Raw genomic sequence first — 22535 nt, forward strand, 5'->3', positions numbered from 1 at the left:
AAAAATAAAGAGAGAAAAAACTAAAATCATGTTTAATCATTTTGATTAAATTTCTTGAAAACAATTTCTTGGAAAGAGTCTCTTCATATACATACTTAGGTCATCTCATTGATCTAAACTGTGGACTCCAAAAGGAAATAAATAGAAGAGTTCAACTCGCCTGGAGTGCATTCAGAAAATTGAAAAGCAGTTTTCAAAACAACGATGTCCCACTCTGTTTAACCAGTGTATACTTCCAGTCATCTCATATGGTTGTGAAACTTGGTCGCTAACAAACTAACGACAACTCAAAGAAAACTGGAGTGGTTGGTGCTAGGCATCACATTAAAAGATAAGAAGCCAGACTCACATCACTAACATCATTCTTCACCATAAGCGACTAAAATGGAAATGGGCCGGGCATCTATCCAGGAGAGAAGATGAGCGATAGACCACTATATTAACGAACTGGATTCCAAAAGAAGGGAAGCGAGGTTGAGGACATCCTAAAAGAAGGTGGAGTGATGCACTGTCAAAATTTGTTGGGAAAAATTGGTCAACCATTGCCAAGAACAGAGAAAGATGGAAAGAAGTGGAGTAGGCCTTCGTCCAGCAGTGTTCAGAAAATAGCTGAAAAGAAGAACAGTAAACCTTCAATTTAACGGACAGAATTTCCGGTCCATATGTCACGTGAAAATTAACACCCTGTTAATTTTAAAATGCTTTTAACCGAGATTTGCTTATAATTAAATTAACAAGTTATTTTTTGTTATTAATTTCCTGTTATTTTTAACAAATCTTGGTGAATAGGCCATCATATGTTGGAAAAACTGTAGTGATTTAGCTGATATAAATGAGTCACGACTCATAAAGCATGTTTGGCAAATGATTAGGATGTGATCACACTGATTGCACTGTAATTGGTTCTTTTGTCACGTGACATGACTTTCTGCGGCAGTTTTATTACACACATTTTCGTAATTTTAGGAAGTTAATTATAAAAAAACAGCAGAATTCAAAAGTTCAAAAAAAAACTTGATATTTTTTCAAAGCAGGATTACCTAAACCAAACGCCTCAACATCGAACATTAACTTATCTAAAAGTGTGTGTAAAACAGTTTTTTTTTGTTATTACAGTGCTAATATTGATAAAATTGCAGTATAATGTTACAGATATTTTTATTTTAAAAAATTTGCGATTTAACCTTAGCCCTATTAGTCCGTTAAATCAAAGTAGTTCTTTGGTATAAACTTACTCCTAGATAAAGTGTAAACAAAAATATTGAACAACCTTTCACCTTACTTTAAACAAATGGGTTAACTTACTTGAAAACCTTCTAATGATTTATTAAAAAAAAAAAAAGTTTTATGTCCATAAATTAATATATATGTGACAAATAATAGTATGCGGCAAATTATTTCATCAGCTATTTCTGCTATGATGAATAAAATAATTATTAGGATGACACCTCTCTCTTCCTATCTGAGAAAGAAACTATAAGTGACTAAGTAAGTCTCAGCAGTCTGGTGTGGAAATGATCAAGTAGGAGTTCCGAGGTTCGGGTTAATAGTAGGACACCACGTAAATAACTGGGAAAGTCTTATTTTCTGTGGAGAAGCTGCATAAGAGCCCTATGCAGCTTCTGGGATAAAGAAGATAGTGATCAATGAACACCACCACAACTGCAATGGGTAGCAGTACAAGTGTAATGGTTGAGAGCTATATTCTCCTATGGACTTAGACCTTTGGTGGTAGTGCCTGAAAGAATAAAGCTGACAGATAACTAATTCTGTATAATACAATGCTTTCTACATTGTAGCAATTTTATTGAATGCAATGTCATGTCAGAAACACAACATCAGAAAGGCTCACGTGCTGTTTGGGTTTTTTTTTTATTATATAGCACTTTCCCAATACATATTGCAGCAAAGCATATACTGATAGTTAACAATTGACTCTTGCTACAGCAAATTTGTAGGGATTACAGAAAGTTTGGTATGGCAGATATTTTGCTATAATGAATTTCTTTTAGCACTATGCTTATGCCGTGATTGGGACTTTTGCTCTATCAAGAATGGACTACAAATATATTAAGTTTGATTTCAAGAAGTACACAATTACCACTTTGAACCCCTTTTTTTTTTTTTTTTTTAAAGAAAAAAATAACATGAATTGAATACAGAAATTGAATCAAACAAGCAAATAAATAAAAAAAAAAATACTCAGCCTTTACTTAACAATAAAAAAAGGAGTGTAGGTGAGAATTTGGATCTGCTCATACATAAAGCTGAATTATAGCAGAATATTTCTCATTGTGTGTTCAAACAAAAATTCACTAGAACAAGATAACATTACGAGGATGGTCTGAAAAGTTCTCGGCCTTGACCATAGATGGCAACACTATTCGCAAGATTTTTTTTTTCTAAGTTGGCACATCTGTCATAAGCATTCATGTGAAATTGCAAGTCATTCTATCAAGTAGCTTGTTTTATACAGCTGTCTGAAGCAAAAGTGTTGTCTGTATCCCTTGAAATGGATAAAATTGAGTATCGTGCGGTTATAAAATTCTTTGTAAAAGAAGGTTTAACACCAAAAGAAATTCATTTGAAGTTCATAAAAGTTTATGGGCAGTCTTCTTCTTCATTTTCAAACAATTAAGAAATGGGCCACCAAGTTTAAACATGGCCGTACCAGCCTTGAAGATGATCCACATGAAGGACATCCAAAAAGTGTAACAACACCAGAAATAATTTATCAAGCACAATATGGTATTGGATGACCAACGAGTCCAAGTGCATGAAATTTCTGAGACTATAGGCATTTGAAAAGAATGTGTAGGATATATTTTGCATGAAGAATTGCAAATGAAAAAGCTTTGCGCCAGATGGGTGTCATGCTTGCTCACAGCAGATCAAAAACGCACTCGCGTGAAAATCTCTGAACAGTGCTTGGAATGTTTTAACAAGAATAAAACTGATTTTGTGCATCGATTTATTACTATGGATAAGACTTGGATTCGCCATTACACGCCAGAATCTGAACAGCAGTCAAAACAATGGACAGGAGCCAGTTGTTCAGCGCCAAAGAAGACAAAGTCGGTTCCATCAGCAGGAAAGGTCATGGCATTTGTGTTTTGGGATGCTAAAGGCATTTTGTTTATTAATTATCTTGAAAAGGGTAAAACAATAACCAGGGAATGTTATTCTGATCTTTTAACCAGACGAGATGAAAAAATTCATAAGAAAAGACCCGGTTTGTAGAAGAAAAAAATGATCTTTCATCAGGACAATGCACTTGCCCACAAAGGTGTTTTGGCAATAGGAAAATTAAGGGATTTGCACAATGAATTGTCGAGACATCCACCCTATTCCCCAGATTTGGCTCCCTCTGACTTCTATCTCTTCCCAAAACTAAAACTCTTCCTTACTGGTCAGCGTTTTCTTCGAATCAAGAGGTGATTGCAGCTGTAGAGGGGTATTTTGCAGATCTTACCGAGAACCATACAGGGACGGGATAATGGCACTGGAGCATCGCTGGAATAAATGTATTAGTCTTAAGGGAGATCATGTTGAAAAATAAAAATAATTTTGAAGTTATAAATTCGTTTTTTCATTGTTTCTAAGAACTTTTCAGACCACCTTGGTATATACCTGATCCTAATGCAGCTGAATGAATAATAAAACAGTTTAACCCTGAAACTGTTTTTTTTTCCTTTTTTTTGGTTACATAACAGAATTTATTCATTAAAATATTGTCATTTGCAACACATACTTTTGAATAATTTTGAAATGTTTTGCCTTATTTCACTACTAAAAAAAATTAGAGTGAAATCAAAATTGAAATAACTTGACAGATTTTAGTAATAATCAATCCAAAATAATAATGAAATTTGAGTTACTCTGTTGAGGTGTTGTCATTTGGGTTTTTTGGAGATGGGGAAGTGGTGGTGATGTTCTAGAGGTGAGTGATCTGTGAATGCTCCTTCTGATTGATAGATTCATGGTTTGTGGATTGCAAAATTGATTGATAGGCAGAAAAGAGGGGGATATGAGATAGGACTGATGCAGAGGAAATATTTACTAGTGGAGACAGAACAAAGGGCCATCTTTGAAAATTAAGACTTATTAGCAAGGGTGAGGACTGCTTTTTGCTTGGGAGTGATAAATATGTGGAGTGGTTTGCCAGAAAATGTCGTGAGCGCTTTATCAGTTAATGAGTTCAAGGAGAGAGATAACAGATATTGTGTGGATACTATTTTATAGAAGTTCCTATATAATAATAATAAGTACCAAATTTCATCACAAATGCTGTTTAGCCAGGACAAAGTTTTAACTCAGTTTATCAAATATTTTAATTTTGTTTTGTCCAACTTTATAAATGATTCAAACCAAAATGAGAACATTCGACAAATATAATAACGATCCCAAATGCCAAATTTGAATAAAAATGTCCTAATCAAAATAGATTTGTTATATGAATTGCAAACAAATATCAACAGGTACTACATATTTTGCAAAATGCACCTAGGTCTTTTTCCTGCCTGGTTGGCTGAGTGGCTAGCATATTTGCTCTCCAGCCAAGAGGCTGCTGGTTAGAATCCCACCATGGGCACGGATGTTTGTGATTGTCTGTGAAAATACTAATGGTGGTGGTCAGTGGTAGATACCATTAGTGTAGTTGCAATTCGTTGTAGTTTGTGGATTGAGTGGTGGAGACGGAGAGTTGAAGAGTAGGTGCCCTCCCCTCGATGAGCCTTTGGACTCCCTGGAGGTGTCACATAATAATAATAATTTTTGACTCATTCTTGTTTGGTATAATATGATCACTTAAACAAAATCTTCATTTTGTTTAAGTGACCATATTATCTTAGATTTACTGTGCTTATACATCATGAATATTAATAAAGTCAAGTCTTTTTTTTTGATATATTTCTTTTTTTCATATCATTCTTATAGCTAGAGATTATGGTTGTTGGAGAACACTTTTTGAGGAAAGATTGTTCTGGATGGGAGAGTGGGTGGAATTGAAGAGGAGAAGAAGCAAGTTTAGTGAATTTCCAATTGGGCTTTAAAAGGATGTTGGGTAATCACTGCCTTATATGATTTCTATAGATACGTCTATAGAAGTATATAGAAAAGACACAGCAGAAACAGGTTGTGATGTAGCAGTTGAACTGAGAGAGAGAGAGGGGTATAATTGATCATCTGAACTGTCCTTGTCCAGAAAGAATCAATAGTAAGTTATAAGACTAACTAAAAGTTTAGGAAGATGGTTTGATGTAAAATCAGATGTGAGAGAAAGGTCTACATGATCTCCACTGTTATTCAGCACCTGTATGTATATCACATTATAAAGGGAAGTGTCATTAGACCTGATATCAAAATTGGAGATATTCAACTCAGCTCTTTCCTTTATGCAAATGATCTTATACTTTTAAATAAATCAAGTACAGGTTTGCAGGATTCCCTAAATTCAGTAATTGCTGTAATAAATCTGGTGTAAAATTAGTAATAAAAAGACAGACTAAAAATATGTACGTACATTGGAAACATCAACCAAAATGTTTTACTTGTTGAATGAAGACCCTATAGAACAAGTAAAACATTAGATCTATTTAGGTGCAATTTGTAGTGAAGATTTCAAATTAAATATGGAAATGGACAATAGAATTAGCAAAGCTGGTATAGGGTAGGAGCCAACTGAATATAATTTATATGGAATAAGAGAGAAATCAGTGAAACACAATGTTCAAACAAATTTTAATGTGTGGATCTGAGAGCTGGATTAGTATTAAAACAGTTGGACAAAGACTATTTACTGTTGGATTCTGATTATGTAGAAATTAAAGTAATTATTATTTGCTTCAGAATCCAACATGATCTTCCATCACAAAGGCTAGACTTGTAAATATTATTTAATGTAAACAACTTATTTTACAATTTAATATTCAGATAACTACTTTAATTTTGTCTAATATTTAATTATTTAATCAAGATATATGTATTAATAATGAAAAGACTGTATTAAATATTATTAAGCTATTTTAATTATTACTATGTTAATATTATAAGAACTTGTATTTGATAATTTAACTGCGCATTATTTGAAATGTAAATATTCCTTATTTATTCCTGTTTGTAGAAGTTTAGCGTTATGCAATATCTCAATTTTATTATATTTTGTTTGGTTGTCATGGAAACGTATGTAAGTGAACGAGCACGTTTTTGGAACAGAACGTGGGGAGAAAGCTGAAAGTTTATTAAAAAGGAATTAGTTAAAGAGATCACGAGAAGAATTTAGGCGGGAAAGACGGATATAAAAAGCGAGGAACGCTGGAATTAGGAGATTAGAGCATTAGAGATTTATTAGAGAGAGAAGGATTGGCATTAGGTTGGAATCGGGCATTCGGCAATCACAGTGCGATAATACAAGTTGAGAAGCAGTTAGCTAATGAGTTTCTGAATAACAAATAAAGCAACTGAAGATAGCTGAGTGACTACTGAATGACTAGCAATACTTTAGTTGAGATTTATTTTCAGGGTCGCCCTTTCAAGCACACACTGAAACATGAAGCATAGTAAGAAGTAACTAGAGAATAAATAGAGGCTACAGGGTTGTGTTTAATGATAGCAGTGTTTAGGATTATAGTGCCTAAAGAATTATTTGAATGCCGGAGGAATGAACATCTGTACATATAAAACCCCAAGTTAAAGAATTATTGTGTATTGCCCTAATTCAAGAGTAATTAGTAGTGCTTCATACAAGAACATCTGATTATATATATTGTGCCCGTAAATTAATTCAGTTAATACTAGAAGATTTATTTTAATGAGTGCTGTTTATTGTTAAAAGTGTTTACAGTTATAAAAAGTGTTTGTGTGTATGTTGATGAAGGAAGAAGATTAACGGTAAGATTATTCCAACTTTAATATTTCTGTTCAGAGAAGTGTGTGAGTTTCATCTTAGAATTCCCTGATGTTAACAGTAACTATCGTGGAGAATTAAAAGAAGCGTAAAATTAAAAGTGTCTGTTTATGAAGAGGTATTACTGCAATTTTTATTGTATTTGGAACTTAAGGAACTATGAAAAGACTGTGATATAGAGATAATAGATTTATCTTGTCAGAGTTTGATTGTACTTATCAGAGAAGCTGAAGTGATTGTGATATCTTAATTACTGATTTGAAGTTAAGTGTAAAATTTATGATTTTAAAATTAAATGTTTGTTTTTGTTAATGAAAAGTTGTATTTTGCCTAAATCTTTTACTGCACCATTCATAAAATATTCGAACCAAAGCGGGAAAATTAAGTAGGTTAAATAGGTTAAATATACTCGGCCAGTATATATAATAACATCATATAAAAGAGGATAATTGTGAGTTGGTTTTTCTTCAATTCTTGAACTAATTCAGATAGAGAGTGGCGCAGTCTATAAATATAAATTTTCTCTATATCGAATTAGAAATCAACTAGCAACTTATAATTTTGTTTAAGAACATCATAGTGACTAACATGTCGGATCCAAAGTATAAATCAAGAAGTAGGATCCAACATTACCATAGATATGAAAGCTTTATTGAAAATTTGGGGAGGGTGGGTGAGCAGATGCATCGTTAGCAAAATCATGTTCAAGATCAATATATTAGAAAGGAACTTGACATTATTAGCATTGAACATTTGAGTAGAGCTAATCTAAGCTGGTTTGATCCGAATGGTACTACTACTACACTGATGCCAAATGGGATAACCTCCATCATTTCTACTCCTTTCATCTGGTTACTGTTCCTATTCTGACTAAAACACAAGGAATTGCTGATTATCATTCATACACAATTTGCCATCAAGGTTACTGAACAAGCATAATGATTCTTTTCTTCCATTTCATCTGTCTCTGTTCTTCGGAATAGTAGCCTTCCCCACAATGTTCTCCACATCTACAACTTGCGGCTGTTCAAGAAACTTATCAACTCTCTTCTTTCTCTTTAAACTCTTTTCCACATGCAGTACTATTATAAGTTTTGTAACCTTTTCTCTCTCTCTCTCTGTGAGTTTATATATATATATATAAAGAAAAAGAAACTAACTCCATAAAATAGCATTTTATGGAGTTATTTGTTATGGTTAGCAGGGTGTTAGAGCTAGGTTTTTTACTTGGAGAGTGGTGAATGAGTGGAATAAACTGCCAGAGTCTGTTGTGGGTGCTATGACTGTGAATGAGTTCAAGGCGAGGTATGATAGATACTGTGTGAATGTGGAATAGTTGTTCTTGACATGATGTTAGGGCCTCCCTCTGAGTCTGTCGACTCCTTGGAGTTGACCGAAATAATAATAATAATAATAATTTTAGTCACTCAGTCAGAACAGTATCCTTCAATCTGCTTTTAACAATGCACTTCACTACTACAAAGAATACATAGTTTTCTAAAATTTTCCAGTATACTCATTTGTTAAGCTTCACGTTATATGTGAATATTATCGTCTACAAAGATGAATCAGTAAAAAATACTAATTTGTTTCTGCAGCAATAATTCTAACAGCTATTACCTCAAATATCTACAGCTATTACCTCAAATATCCTTTTTAAAACTCCAGTCTCTATAGATTCATTTGATATTTTAATATTAGTTAAAAGAAACTAGAAATTATTTCAAATATCCTAATGCATTTTGTTCCCCAATGGCATAGGCAGTGTTCACTCTATTATTATTATTATGTTACACCTTCAAGGAGTCCAAAGATTCATCGAGGAATGGCACCTACTCTACAGCTCTCCATCTCCACCACTTAATCCACTAACTACAGCAAACTTCAACTACCATCTACTACCCACCGCCACCACTAGTATTTTTTGTCTGTAAGTTGCATGTTTACTCAAGGCCAATTTGTCTGCATGCAGGATGAAAAACCTGAGTTTCTGGGAGAAAAAGCCCTGTTACCTCCATATGAGATTGACTAACGCACCTTGAATTGAAAAAAACCCATATAAAGATTCCTCTCATTATGATGATAATCAAACTTAAGCCTTTTACAATCGAATGATGCCGCGTACCATCGTTATTCCAGTTGCGCTACAAAGGCACTAACTTTTTTTCAAGATTGGCAGCTAGTCTCTGGCGTTCACTCATCACTGATAGTAAACTCAAGCTATCAATGAATCAAGACTTTCAGGAGAGCGATTATGGTAGACAAGTGTTGCCATCTTGTGTCACCAAATCCTACAAGATATATTTTATTGTGGGAAATAATCAAGTTTTATTGTTTTTGAGTCATGGATTTTAAAACCCAATTTTCTGCAATAAAAGAGAAAAAATTCTACTTTCCTGTGCCAAATAATTATCTGACTGAGAAAAGGCCTAGAAAAAGTTTCTCTGATCAGCAATCATAATTGACCTGTAGTGGTCTTTCTTTGGACCATTTTAATGCTGTAGAAGCAAACAGCATTTCCATATGGTTACTCAGACACTGCTTAGAAATTATTGTAACAATGAAATAGAAATGACTTAAAATTACTGTCTACTTTTATTTGAATTAGCCATTTTCCTTCTAGGATGTTCACAATTTCCACTTTCATGTGTTTTTCGGCCTCATTCAATACATGTTTTATGCCATCAATTTCTTCAATTGTCACATATGAATTCCATTGGTGTTTCCCAGCAATCATGATTAAAATAAAGTGAGGTGACAGCATTTGTACTACAGTTTCTGAGGCTGCCATATTATTGCATCAATACCGAAGAGTCCGGTCGCTTCAAATATCAGAAAAGATAGTGAACGCTTATTTTGACATTTCAAGGAAATTTGTAAATATACAGATTTGCTGGTCAAAAACTTTAATGTGGTTCATGATTAGCTTAATAATAAACTTCAAGGTTCTGTATAAAATTATGTTATATATTTTGTGTTATTGTATTCATCATACAATAGTATTCAGACTGTATTTGAAGCCATGCCACACAAATTAGTGCATTAAATGCTGACTTTTTTTTTTAATATATTTTTTCAGTTTTGCAGTTTGGATTTGTGACGATATTTGTTGCTGCCTTCCCTCTGGCTCCATTCTTTGCTTTAATAAACAATGGCATAGAAATCAGACTTGATGCTCGTAAACTTGTGACTAATTATCGTAGACCAGTTGGAGTAAGAGTGAAAAACATTGGTAAGTCTTCTTTTTCTTTGTTAATTATTAAGTATAATTAAAATCTTTGTTAATTATAAAGATTTATAAATTAAATCTTTGTTAAGTATAACTAGACAATTAAGTCTAGTTATACAAATTTTTATATACACATTAAGTTTAGCATTTTTAAAAACTTACCAACCTCAGGTAAAAAATAAATAAATAAATAAATAAATTGTAAGTTAGCCAGTGTGATTACATATACAGAGATACATCTCTGAAATGGCTTAGTGACAGTTTCAGAATAATTCCTAGGGATAGTACGAACAGGAATATGTATGTGTGATGCAGTTTGACAATAATAACATTCGTATTTAAAGAAGCTGGATGTTTTCCCATTGTGGTTGGATATTCATTGGAGGTTGATATGAGTTTCAACTGAAAAAAAACTGACAGTCATATCAAGTATTGTGACTTGGATACTTAATTTTTATGATTGTTCATCATCATCAAGTTCCTGACATGTACCCTCAAGGGGGGTACAGGATGTGATAGTACTACATGAAAAATTTACATCATTACTAACTTCCTATCTACAATTTCCCTCCAAATCAGTCTGTTACTTGTCAACACTCCAACATTATCAGATCTTATATTTCTATCGTCTAAGCCACTTTGTACCATATCAATCCACCTATATCTTGGTCTTCCTCTGGGTCGTTTTCTTGCCAACCTGGCAGAGAACACTTGTTTTGCTAATCTTTCCTTGCCCATTCTGTTTAAGTGACCATACCACCTGAGATTAGTTCTGCTAACGCATTCCTGGATGCTGAGAATGTCAAGTTCTTTTCTAATATCCTCGTTTTTAATATGATATTGCCATTGATGCTATCTGTTCACGCCTCTAATCTTTCTCAGGACTCTCATATCTGCAGTCGCTAGTCTTTGGTCGAGTGTTTTACTTCTGACCCAGCTCTCAGATCCATAAGTTAAAACTGGTTTGAACACTGTCTTGTATACAGCTAAATTAGTGTTCCGACTAATTTCTCTCTTATTCCATATGAATTTATTCAATTGACTGCCTACCATACTAGCTTTGTTGATTCTGTTGTCTATTTCCATATTTAATTTACCATCTTCTTTAAAAATCATGCCTAAGTAGCTGAAATGTTTTACTTGTTCCACAGGTTCCCCATTCGCAACACAGTTGACATTTTCAACAATTCTACCTATTTTCATTGTCTTGTCTTTTTAATGCTGACCTTCATACCATATCTATTACAACAGTTATTTAATTTAGTCAGGGAATCTTGCAAACTTGTAACAGATTTATTTAGAAGTATAACATCGTCTGCATAAACAAAAAGCTGATATTAACATCTCCAATTCTAATATCATGTTTAATACCACTTTCCTTCATAATGTGATCCATATAGATAATGAATAACAGAGGGGATAATGTACATCCTTGTCTCACACCAGATTTAACATTAAACCATCGTCCTGTACTTCCTTCAATTCTATCTGCTGACTTACAACTCAAATAAAGACTAAGTATTGCTTGATATAATGCCTCATTGATGCCATATAACTGCAGCGTATTGAATAGCTTCTCTCTTGGCACCTTGTCATATGCCTTTTCCAGATCGACAAAACTTAAATACAGATCTTTGTTATATTTCCATGCTTTCTCAACTATTTGTCGTAAAGTGAAGATCTGATCCTGATAGCCTCTATTTGGCCTGAATCCAGCTTGTTCTTCACCAAGCTTTTCTTCCACAATTCTTCTCAACCGTTTCTCAAGTATATACTTGCTTAGATCTTGCCAGGAACACTCAGTGGGGAAATACCGCTGTAATTCTCACATTCAGTTTTATCTCTCTTTTTATATACATTTATTAGAGCTCTACTCCAATCATCAGGAATTCGTCCCTCTGTCCAGGCTCTCTGAACTATGCAGTGCAGCCACTGTAAGACTTTTATATCACCATACTTCAGCATTTCTGATCGACTATCATCTATTCCTGCTGCCTTTCCATATTTCAAGTCTTTGATGGCTTTTTCTACTTCAAGTATGGATATGTATTGTTGAGTGTTTTTTACCACTGTGCTATCACTGCTTGTTTCATTTAGCAATTTTTCGAAGTAATTACTCGATACTTCAAGGACATCATTTTTTCCTGTTTTCATGTCACGTTTATCATCTCTAACTCCTTTTACAGCACTCTTTCCTCCATTTCTAAGCTTCTTCAACAACCTCCAGAATATCTTACCACCTATTTATTTTCTGTTCTTGTGATTTTTTCTATGTTCTATATGATTGTTCATTGTTTTTGGGTTAAAACGTTTTCTGAGAATGTTGATGATAAATCAGTGTAGTATCAAAATGGTATGTTAAAATATAGTTAATCCTCTTGTGTCTATTTTCATCTATTATTAAGAAATAATAACTTTGAACATATTAGTGTAACTCAGGTTCTTTTTTAGACAATATGAGCTTTAAGAACTTTCATGAAAGTAAAGAAATTATTATCTTTAGGATTTTGCTTTCTTTCGTTGTGTTAAAACTTTACTCATCATAAAATAATTTCTTATTTGCTAGTGTAATTTGATTTTAACTGTATTATATAATATATAGTTATCTAGAACTGCACATTTATAATAAACATGTTCTTAAGAAAAATGCAAAAATGTGTTCAGGTCATTGTTGCATATATATGAATTGATATGGTTGCTAATCTCTGTGTAATCTTGTTTCAGGTATTTGGTATCGTATATTGGATTCCATTGGAAAGTTATCCGTGCTAACAAATGCAAGTATTTTCATTATTGTCCAGTTCTCAAAAGTAATGCATTGTACATTTAATGGACATGGTTTTTATTTGAGTTTGCTAATTCTTTTTTCATTGTGGACTACAAACATTCCAGTCCATTCTCGTAGAATAGGTACATGTTATAAATAAATTGAATAAGTTAAACTTGTAGATTTTTAAAGTAAATATTTCTTCTGTATGTTTTACTGTCTTTCATTGACTGAAAGCATCTTCAAGATTTACAAGGAACATATAAAAGATCTAAAACATTTCAAATGGCTATTATTTTGCAGATTGAAAGATATCGAACAGTCAATCCCATGTATGATGTGACTGACTTCATTATCTGTCAGTTTGTAAAATAATGGCTATTTGAAGCGTTTTGATCTTTTTGTATGTTTGCTGCAATTCTTCCATAAAATGTTATCACTGAAGCCAATGAAAGACAGCAAAATATATAAAAGAGATAATTAGTTTAAATATCTACAAGTTTAACCCATTGTAATTATTTATATAGTTGATAAAAAGTTCTCGTAGTTGTTAATAAGGTATATGTTATAGTTGTTATTGCAATATTGGATAATGTTTTCTTTAGATAGTATGTTCAATTCCATACTATCTAAATTCCAAATGTTCAATTCCATACATAAATATTAATTAATGCTTTATTTTGTATAAGATAATTAGTCTGTTCATATATTTTTATGAAAATACTGCATTATAGAAATATAATGAGGTTTAAAGGATAATGAGATACATTTGAAACATTTAAAATAAAAAAAAAAGTGCTGTGAACATGCATGTTAACTAAAATTATTTTTATAAGGTTATCTGGGCTATGTATAATTCAGTTTATCCCCAGGATAAATGCAAAAAGTTTTTATATCCTACACGTGAGAAGTAGAAAAACCTATAGCCCATCATTGCCATGTATGGCACAAAAGTGAGGATTGAAAAAGAAGAAATCTATTGACATATTTCTTGAAGAGGATTGCAGTTATTGGGAAACACTTTGAGGAAAGCTGCTCCAGAGGTAGACAGAATAAATGAGGAGAAGGAAAAGCAGGGGTTCACTGTGTTTGCAGTTATATGGAAAAAGGATGTTGGGCTGATTATAAATTAGACACCCTAGTATATCATCACCTGGCTGAGTGAATATTAACATGTTCGCTGCCAACTACGAGTATACTCGTAGTTTGTATATGAGCTACACAAGCCAGCTACGAGTATACTCGTATGACGCTTACCGCTGGCTACGAGATTACTGTACTGACCTTGAAGAAGTGAAAATGCTTGGCTTGTGGAGCTAGCAGTAAAACTGTGTATAGTCATAGATGGCCGGCAACGAGATTACCGTACTGACCTTGAAGAAGTGAAATTGCTCGGCGTACGGGAACAGACTGCCGAAGTAGGGTGGCAGCGAACGTGTTAACAGTAGTAGATGCTTTTGAAAGTAATGCAACATATAGAATACACAAACTGAATGATTAGACTACATTAACTCAAACATGTGTGAAGAAAAAGAAGATTATAGTTCATGCATGGCTAAACTGGCTCATGAGCTGCTTATCAGCTCAGTTAGCCAAGTGAATAGCACTTCTGCTGTAAAACCTGTTCATTCATGCTGTGGGTTGGAGTCTCACTCTGGCATGAATGTCCACAGTTTTAAGAAGGACAGATGATCTTTATTATCTGGTGTAAAGCTACTATACTGCTTATTGGAGGCTAAATACTAAGAAACAAAGCCATGTTTGGTTTCTAGAAGATTGTTCTTGGATTATCTAATCCTTAACATACTCGTAATGCTAATGTTTACAACCTTTCATGTAATTTTAAAAAAAAAGCAGCAAAAATATTAGCTGTATATGAAATAGCAAATTAGCTAGTGTATCTGTTGCAGATGTAGTAATATTTCAAATACAATAGCATTATTTACTTAATATAAGTCAGATCTGTCTGTCTGTCTGTCTGACAATTAAGTATCAACATAATGCTGCATTATTCCTGTGTAAATGTACATACAATTTTGAAATACAAGGTTACAAATAAAATCAACTACGATAGTACGACATCCATGTAGTTCTTTGGAGTTGGTATCCCACTTTTAAACTTGAGCTGTTGTATTCATAAGTATAATATAAGATGTCAAGTATAATATAAGATATAATACTTGACAAGAAATTATATTCTTGTTTTTGTTTTATTTTAACTGAGAATAACCAAACAAAACTTTGTATGTGAGATACCCTCATGACTATGTTTACATATATTTTAACACCTTGCATTGTGGTTGAAGTTACTACCCAGACCAGTTTCAATTTTTATTGAAGTCATTAAAGCAGTCGTTCCCAACCCTGTGCCTGCAGGCACCATGACTCCTGCCAACCAATTTGTGTGTGCCCGCTGCTGTTCAACCATGTGCCGTATAGTTTGAAATAATCACGTGCACATCACACAACAATTCATGGCATGCTATATGATGCATGCGTTAATGACACATGACGAGTATTAAACGCATACAATGTAAAGTAGACACGCATTCAAAGTTGTTCGTTATCTGTTGCTAGTTATATGCGCATAATTTTAACGGTGTCTTGTACTTAAATTTTTGAAATATTTTAATTTTTAATCCCAAAATGAGTGAATCATTTTAAAGATCACACTAACTTACATATATATATTTAATTTTATTTTTATATAATGTAAACTTTTAAGTAATAAAACATTTGATTATAATGTAAACTTTGTATGTATTCATTTAATTACCGGTGCCTGTCTCCCTACTGGTATTTTAGAATGTGCTCTAGGAAACAAAAAGGTTGGGAACCCCTGCATTAGAGGAAACTATACTCACAAAGATAATGTGAGAGCTATCTTCATGGTAAAAATCATATTTCTATATACAGATAACAAAATGGTATACCATCATATTATTGCAGAATTAAAGATAGTTTTTTTTTTTTGCCAGATTGATCAACAAGGTATCCCTTTCCAATTATTTTCATCTTTAACTGATAAGATCTCCATAAAGGCTGCAATCGATGATTTGAGAAATGATTCTTTCTCCTTATAATGCATGGCATTAAACATTCCTGAGAAGATTCTGTATTCCGCATTATAGGATATGAACAACTTATGTATTCCATTGCTCTCTTCACAAATATATTTCATATGCAAACTTTTCTTTCTTTATGCTCAGGTAAAATAAAAAGGAATAAGAGTATAATTTCTTTTAAAGTCTAATCTACTTATATGTAAATAAATTAATGGGAGTATCTTTCTTAATCTGACTCCTGGTGATGAGACCTCAGTTAAAGGTCAAAACTGGTCTGAGTAGTCGCCCTTCCCATAATGTGTGGACAGACTTATGTGTTCGTCGAACATGTTGTTTATTATTTTAACGGTATAATAGAACACAGAAACTAAGTAAATAATTAATTTATTGACTTGATGCTGATATTTCGCTGGTATTATAACCAGCATCTTCAGAGCACAAAAACACTGTTTGTCACAATACGCGAGACTAAAACAACATGGTGTACTTAACTAAAATTGTAGCAGCAACACAAAGACTAGAGTCCTGATTTTGGCGCCCTCTATCTGAAAAAAAAAAAAAAAAAAAAAAAAAAAAACGCTATCATATATTACTAGAGTCCTAGAAAAGTGCTAGTTTTTTCTTAATATGACTGTCTCCCAGATCTTCGGCAAGTTAATACAGCCATATTTGTTGAGATTTGGAGTGTGTTTTAGGGCTTCTGTCGCCTCTAAGAACAATCTCTCTGATTTATATGGGTTTCTCTGTAGTACTTTTGTGTTTTTCCAGTTGATCCTGTGTGCAGGGGTATCCAGAGCATGGTCTGCTAGGCCCGACTTCCCATAATGATATTTCCGGACGTATCGTTTATGTTCGCTGATGCGGATATTCACAGTTCTTCCTGTTTGACCGTTCGCGGTCGTATTTCCGGACGTATCGTTTATGTTCGCTGATGCGGATATTCACAGTTCTTCCTATTAGCACAAGCAAATACAACCATCAGCGAATTACGAGAATCACTGCATAATATTCTAAATACGGAACTTTGGCAGATCTTAGAGAACATCACCGACGCAACGGCAAAAAAAGAATTCGACAGAGTCAAAAACCGGCACCAAAAGAAGTTCGAAAATCTACAACAACGGAACGCCATACAACGACCACAATTACAACAAGACCTCGTCGTCGTGAATCTATCGTCACTCACCTTAAGCAAAGAAGCCACGACTGCTTTAAGTCGAGGGCACAACTTTGCCATAACTCCGAAGCAAGTTCCAAAAGCCGAAATAATGGCGTCCATCGAACGAGGAATTTACGACCTGCCTCCAACAATAGCTAACAACATACGTTTAGATGTGGCCAACATCCTAATCAAGTCCAAGCCTCCAAAAAATAATATCCCACATAAGGAATTCATTGCTATAAAAGAGCTACACAACAACAGCCAGATTACCATAACAAAAGCAGACAAAGGAAATGCAACCGTGGTGATGGACACAACTGAATATGAAAACAAAATGCACACACTATTACAAGATCAGTCAACATACAAAATTATAGATCGCAATCCTACCAACACACAAAAGAATAAGGCACGAAAATTATTAAAAAAAGTCACTTCCTGGCCCAAAGACACAGTTAACAAACTCAAACCTTTCCATGTTAAAACACCGAGGATTTATGGATCACCAAAAATTCACAAACCAGGCACACCCCTACGCCCAATTGTGGACAGTATAAATAGTCCCACATACAAACTGGCTAGACATTTAGCGAAGCTACTAGCCACTCTCACTAACAATTCTCCCTCCTTTATCAAAAATTCAGCACACCTAAAAAGCATCTTACAACACCTCACCCTAAAAAGCTCAGACATAATAGTAAGCTTTGACATCACTTCACTATTCACAAATGTACCACTAATAGAAACCCTCAATCTACTGAAGTCACACTTCCCCCCTGATATATTTGAACTATTCAAATTCACAATACATGCAGGATATTTCACATGGAAAGGGAAAATATACAAACAAATTGATGGGACAGCCATGGGCTCCCCCCTTTCTCCCCCCCTAGCCAACTTTTACATAGAACACCTGGAAAAACAAGCAATCAATACAGCCACTCTCAAACCAACACTTTGGCTACGCTATGTTGATGATGTGCTTGCTATTTGGCCACATGGCCCTGAGACATTGAAAACATTCTTAGCACATTTAAATAGCCAACATCCAAAAATCCACTTTACTATGGAACTGGAAGCCAACAACTGTCTGCCCTTCCTGGATACACTCATCACACGTCTCCCAGATGGTTCCTTATCATTTTCAGTTTTCAGAAAACCCACACATACAGGCAGATACTTACACAAACAATCACACCATCATCCTTCTCAACAATATGGCATATTAAAAACGCTAACCCATAGAGCGAGAGCAATCTGTTCAAATGACAAGGCTCTGACTGCTGAACTGACTCACTTACGCCACACCTTCTTGGCCAACGGCTACAATCCACAAAAAATAAACAAAATACTAAACACTCCTAAGAAACCCCTCCCACCATCTACCACAGAGAACTACAACAAAACAGTCACCATCCCCTACATTAAAGGCACATCCGAAAAGATCTCAAGAATCCTCAATAAACATAAATTACGCACCACATTCAGACCATGTAGCAAATTAGCCACCCTCATCCGCTCACCCAAGGACAGCATTCCTCCTTTATCACATCCAGGAGTCTACCAAGTACCCTGCTCATGCAATCAAGCCTACTACGGTCAAACAGGAAGAACTGTGAATATCCGCATCAGCGAACATAAACGATACGTCCGGAAATATCATTATGGGAAGTCGGGCCTAGCAGACCATGCTCTGGATACCCCTGCACACAGGATCAACTGGAAAAACACAAAAGTACTACACAGAAACCCATGTAAATCAGAGAGATTGTTCTTAGAGGCGACAGAAGCCCTAAAACACACTCCAAATCTCAACAAATATGGCTGTATTAACTTGCCGAAGATCTGGGAGACAGTCATATTAAGAAAAAACTAGCACTTTTCTAGGACTCTAGTAATATATGATAGCGTTTTTTTTTTTTTTTTTTTTTTTTTTTTTTTTTTTTTTTTTTTTTTTTTCAGATAGAGGGCGCCAAAATCAGGACTCTAGTCTTTGTGTTGCTGCTACAATTTTAGTTAAGTACACCATGTTGTTTTAGTCTCGCGTATTGTGACAAACAGTGTTTTTGTGCTCTGAAGATGCTGGTTATAATACCAGCGAAATATCAGCATCAAGTCAATAAATTAATTATTTACTTAGTTTCTGTGTTCTATTATACCGTTAAAATAATAAACAACACTTCCCATAATGGTTTTCATTATGATATACTCCAGCAATCGATGCAAAATCAACAGCCGCTGTGTATAAATAAACTGATTGTGAAGATACTTCAAGCACAAACTGTGTTTATGCTTGAGTAAAGGATTAAAACAAGAATATAATTTCTTGTCAAGAATTATATACTTTGTAAACCAGTGGTAAAGCTTTCATGAGAGCTGTAAAACTTTTTTTTTTGCTAATAAACAAAGCATATTGCATATTTGGTAAGATGGTCAGTTATTTTAAGATGTTTGTGCTTATGACCAACTCACATCTCAAATGTTGTTATCTAATGAAATACAAAAAAAATTGGTATTGGTATTACCACATGACAAACTAGTAGTTAAATTGGAATAGATGGGATTGGATAGTAGATTAGTGCATTGGATTGGAGATTAGGTATCAACAGGTATCTGTTGATACTAATAGGTATCAACAGGTTGTGTATGAGAGAGTGATATCCCAGAAGGGGAAAGTCACTAGTGATTGTGCCCCAAGGGTCTGTTTTGCGGCCATTGTTGTTTGATTTGTATGTAAATGACATTGGAAAGGGCTTAAATAGTTATATATATACAGTTGTTTGCAGATGATGCAAAGTTGGGGAGATGTTGAAAGTTTTTCCACTTTCAACATCTTGAAACTTTTTCCACTTGATTATATTATAAATTAAAGATGGCAAGAAATTATATTCTTGGTGTCATCCTTTATCCAAGTGTAAGCAAACAAAATCCCATATCCTGTAAGGATATGTGCATTGCATTATTGGATACTAAGGCAATTGATGTGAAGTCATTACCCTCTATATACCAGTTACCCTATCATGAAGTTACTTCATGCACAAACTTTGTTTACTTATACTTGGATAAAAGATAAAACCAAGAATATAATTTCTTGGCATCTTTAATTTATAATATAACCAAGTTGAAAACCTTTCTGACACCTATTTCTAACCCAGAGTTTTTTTAATAATAAGGTAGTAACACCTTTTGGCTACTTGTATATGGAAATATGATTTCTGTATTACTTCAACCTGGGTCTGGCTCCCACTGATGAGACCTCAATGAATATGAAAATTGGTCTTGGTAGTGGTCCTTCCCATAATGCATAGCATTATGCATGTCCATAAGGATATGTGCTTTGCATTATGGGATACTAAGGCAATTTATGCAAAGTCATTAGTCTATATTCGAGTTGTCCTGTCATGAAGTTACTTCATGCGCAAACTTTGTTTACTTACACTTGGATAAAGGATGAAACCAAGAATATAATTTCTTGGCATTTTTAATTTATAAAGTTGGGGAGAGTTGTGAGAAATAGAGCAGATGTAGTTTTGCAAGAAAGCCTAAATTGACTGAATGGGCTAGTGTGTGGGATGTCAGTTTGATATTATAAACTGTAAGGTTTTAAAATTTGGGAAGCAAAGATGGGATGCAAAGTATAGGATTGGTTGGGATATTTTGGAGGAGATGAAGGATTTGGCGATTGTGGTGGACTTGAAATTTTGTGGACATTTTGATAAAATTGTGAATACAACACAGCAGATTATGGGAATGATGCAGAGTACACCAATATTTAGAAGTAAGGATGTTTTGAATCCATTGTACAAGACTTTGATCAAGCCACATATGAATTACTGTGCACAGATTTGTTGCCAGGTTTTCAAAAGGATGATATGTTGCAGAGGATCCAGAGACAATTGACTAAGTTTGTCTCTGGAATGTGGAATATAAGGACAGATTGAGAGAATTCAAATTACAGAGCTTAATGGATAGAAGGAAGAGGGGAGACATGATCGAGATGTATAAGTTCGTAAGAGGTAATTACCAGATTAATATGGATGAGATTTTTTATAGAATATTGGAGACGGAGAATGAGAGGCCATCCCTGGAAGTTGTATAACATGGGTGTGACCAAGGAGGTAAGGAGTAGATTTTTTTGCATGGAAGGTGTTGGGTTATTGGAATGCATTGCCTGAGAGTGTGGTGAATGCATTTAAGTTGAGGTACGATGAGCTGTGCATGTGAGAGTGGGGACCTCCCACGATGAATCTCTTGACTCCAGGGAGATCTGTTGATGATAATAATAATTATAGTTGTGTGTTTGCCAAATGCTTATCTGTATATTCAAATTTTTCTATGTTCATTTAATTCACAGAAGTAGGTCCTTGTCAGACTTGTAACCTAGTAACATTAATTATTATATTATCAGGGGAGCCTGTATAGCTCAGTGGATGTGGTATTTGCACACCATGGTGCTTAACCGCACGAAGGAAGACTTTGTTTCGAATCTAGTCGTCGACCAGAGGAAATTTTTCTAAGCCTTTTTTTCGACCGGTTCCCGAGTTAGTCGATCTCTGGCACAGGCAAGTGGGTTTTTTTCTCCTGGAAACTCGGGTTTTTCATCCTGTAAACTCAAGAAAATCGACTGTAGAACCCACATTATTTCAGACATTAAATATATTGTGTTAGGGTTCAGGACCATGAGATGGCAGCACTTGTTGAGCCGTCTCTTTTCACTGCGTGCCGCTTAATTAGTGATAGCCTTGGGCCAGCTATCTCTGATTGGCTGCCAGTGGAGATTGAACTGCCCACTCAGTCTCCAAAAGTTATATAGGGCTAAACGGCCTCGCCTACTCCCTACACGGAAATAAAAAGGCATTAGCGGGGTTTTTTTTTTTTCCAGAGTGGTTTTATTTCAGACTAGACTACCAAAATACACATACTTTAATTTGGAGAATTTGGATCATTCACCCATAGTTACTCTATTGGCATAGCAGGAAACTGGTTGCTGAGATGTTTTAGAAGAGGGTCAGAGCAACTGTGTATGTGCATGCATACAGCATTCAGCTTGTTTTACTGGATAAAAATTTTTGAGGGAACCTTCTGTCTAACTGACTGTCTAATTCATCTTCATTTATTATTGTTATTATCAATGACACCAATTGGGTTGCAAGAACCAGATTCAAATTCTATCTCAGATGCAATGAAATCCTTATAAAGGTTTTTGCAACCCAATTGGTGTCATTGATAATAACTAAGCTGTAGAGATTCTGTTGCTAGGTTCATTGTTAGCAGGAAGGATTAAGAAAAGTGGGAAAAAAAAGGAATAAAAAAATATGTGATGTTTGAAAAGTAATGGAGGGAAGAAATAATGGCAACTGGTAAAAATTCTAACACAATACTTTTTTTTTTTGGAAAAAAAAGTTACC

The 22535-nt window shown here is 34.4% G+C and overlaps 1 protein-coding gene across 5 annotated transcripts in view; it reads left to right on the forward strand.

Moving 5' to 3' along the window:
• LOC150093725 (anoctamin-5-like) overlaps nt 1-22535 on the forward strand; it is a 276581-nt gene that overhangs the window by 230854 nt on the left and 23192 nt on the right. For all 5 annotated transcript variants that reach the window (XM_090413123.1, XM_090413120.1, XM_090413121.1 and 2 more), the window contains 2 exons: nt 9984-10136; nt 12858-12910. In XM_090413123.1, the coding sequence (XP_090269249.1) occupies nt 9984-10136; nt 12858-12910 (206 nt within the window). The remainder of the gene's footprint in view (nt 1-9983; nt 10137-12857; nt 12911-22535) is intronic.

Source organism: Typopeltis vanoorti, chromosome 23 (genome assembly GCF_054136105.1).
Source record: "Typopeltis vanoorti isolate ZY-2024b chromosome 23, IOZ_Tvanoo_1.0, whole genome shotgun sequence".
Classification (NCBI taxonomy): Eukaryota; Metazoa; Arthropoda; class Arachnida; order Uropygi; family Thelyphonidae; genus Typopeltis; species Typopeltis vanoorti.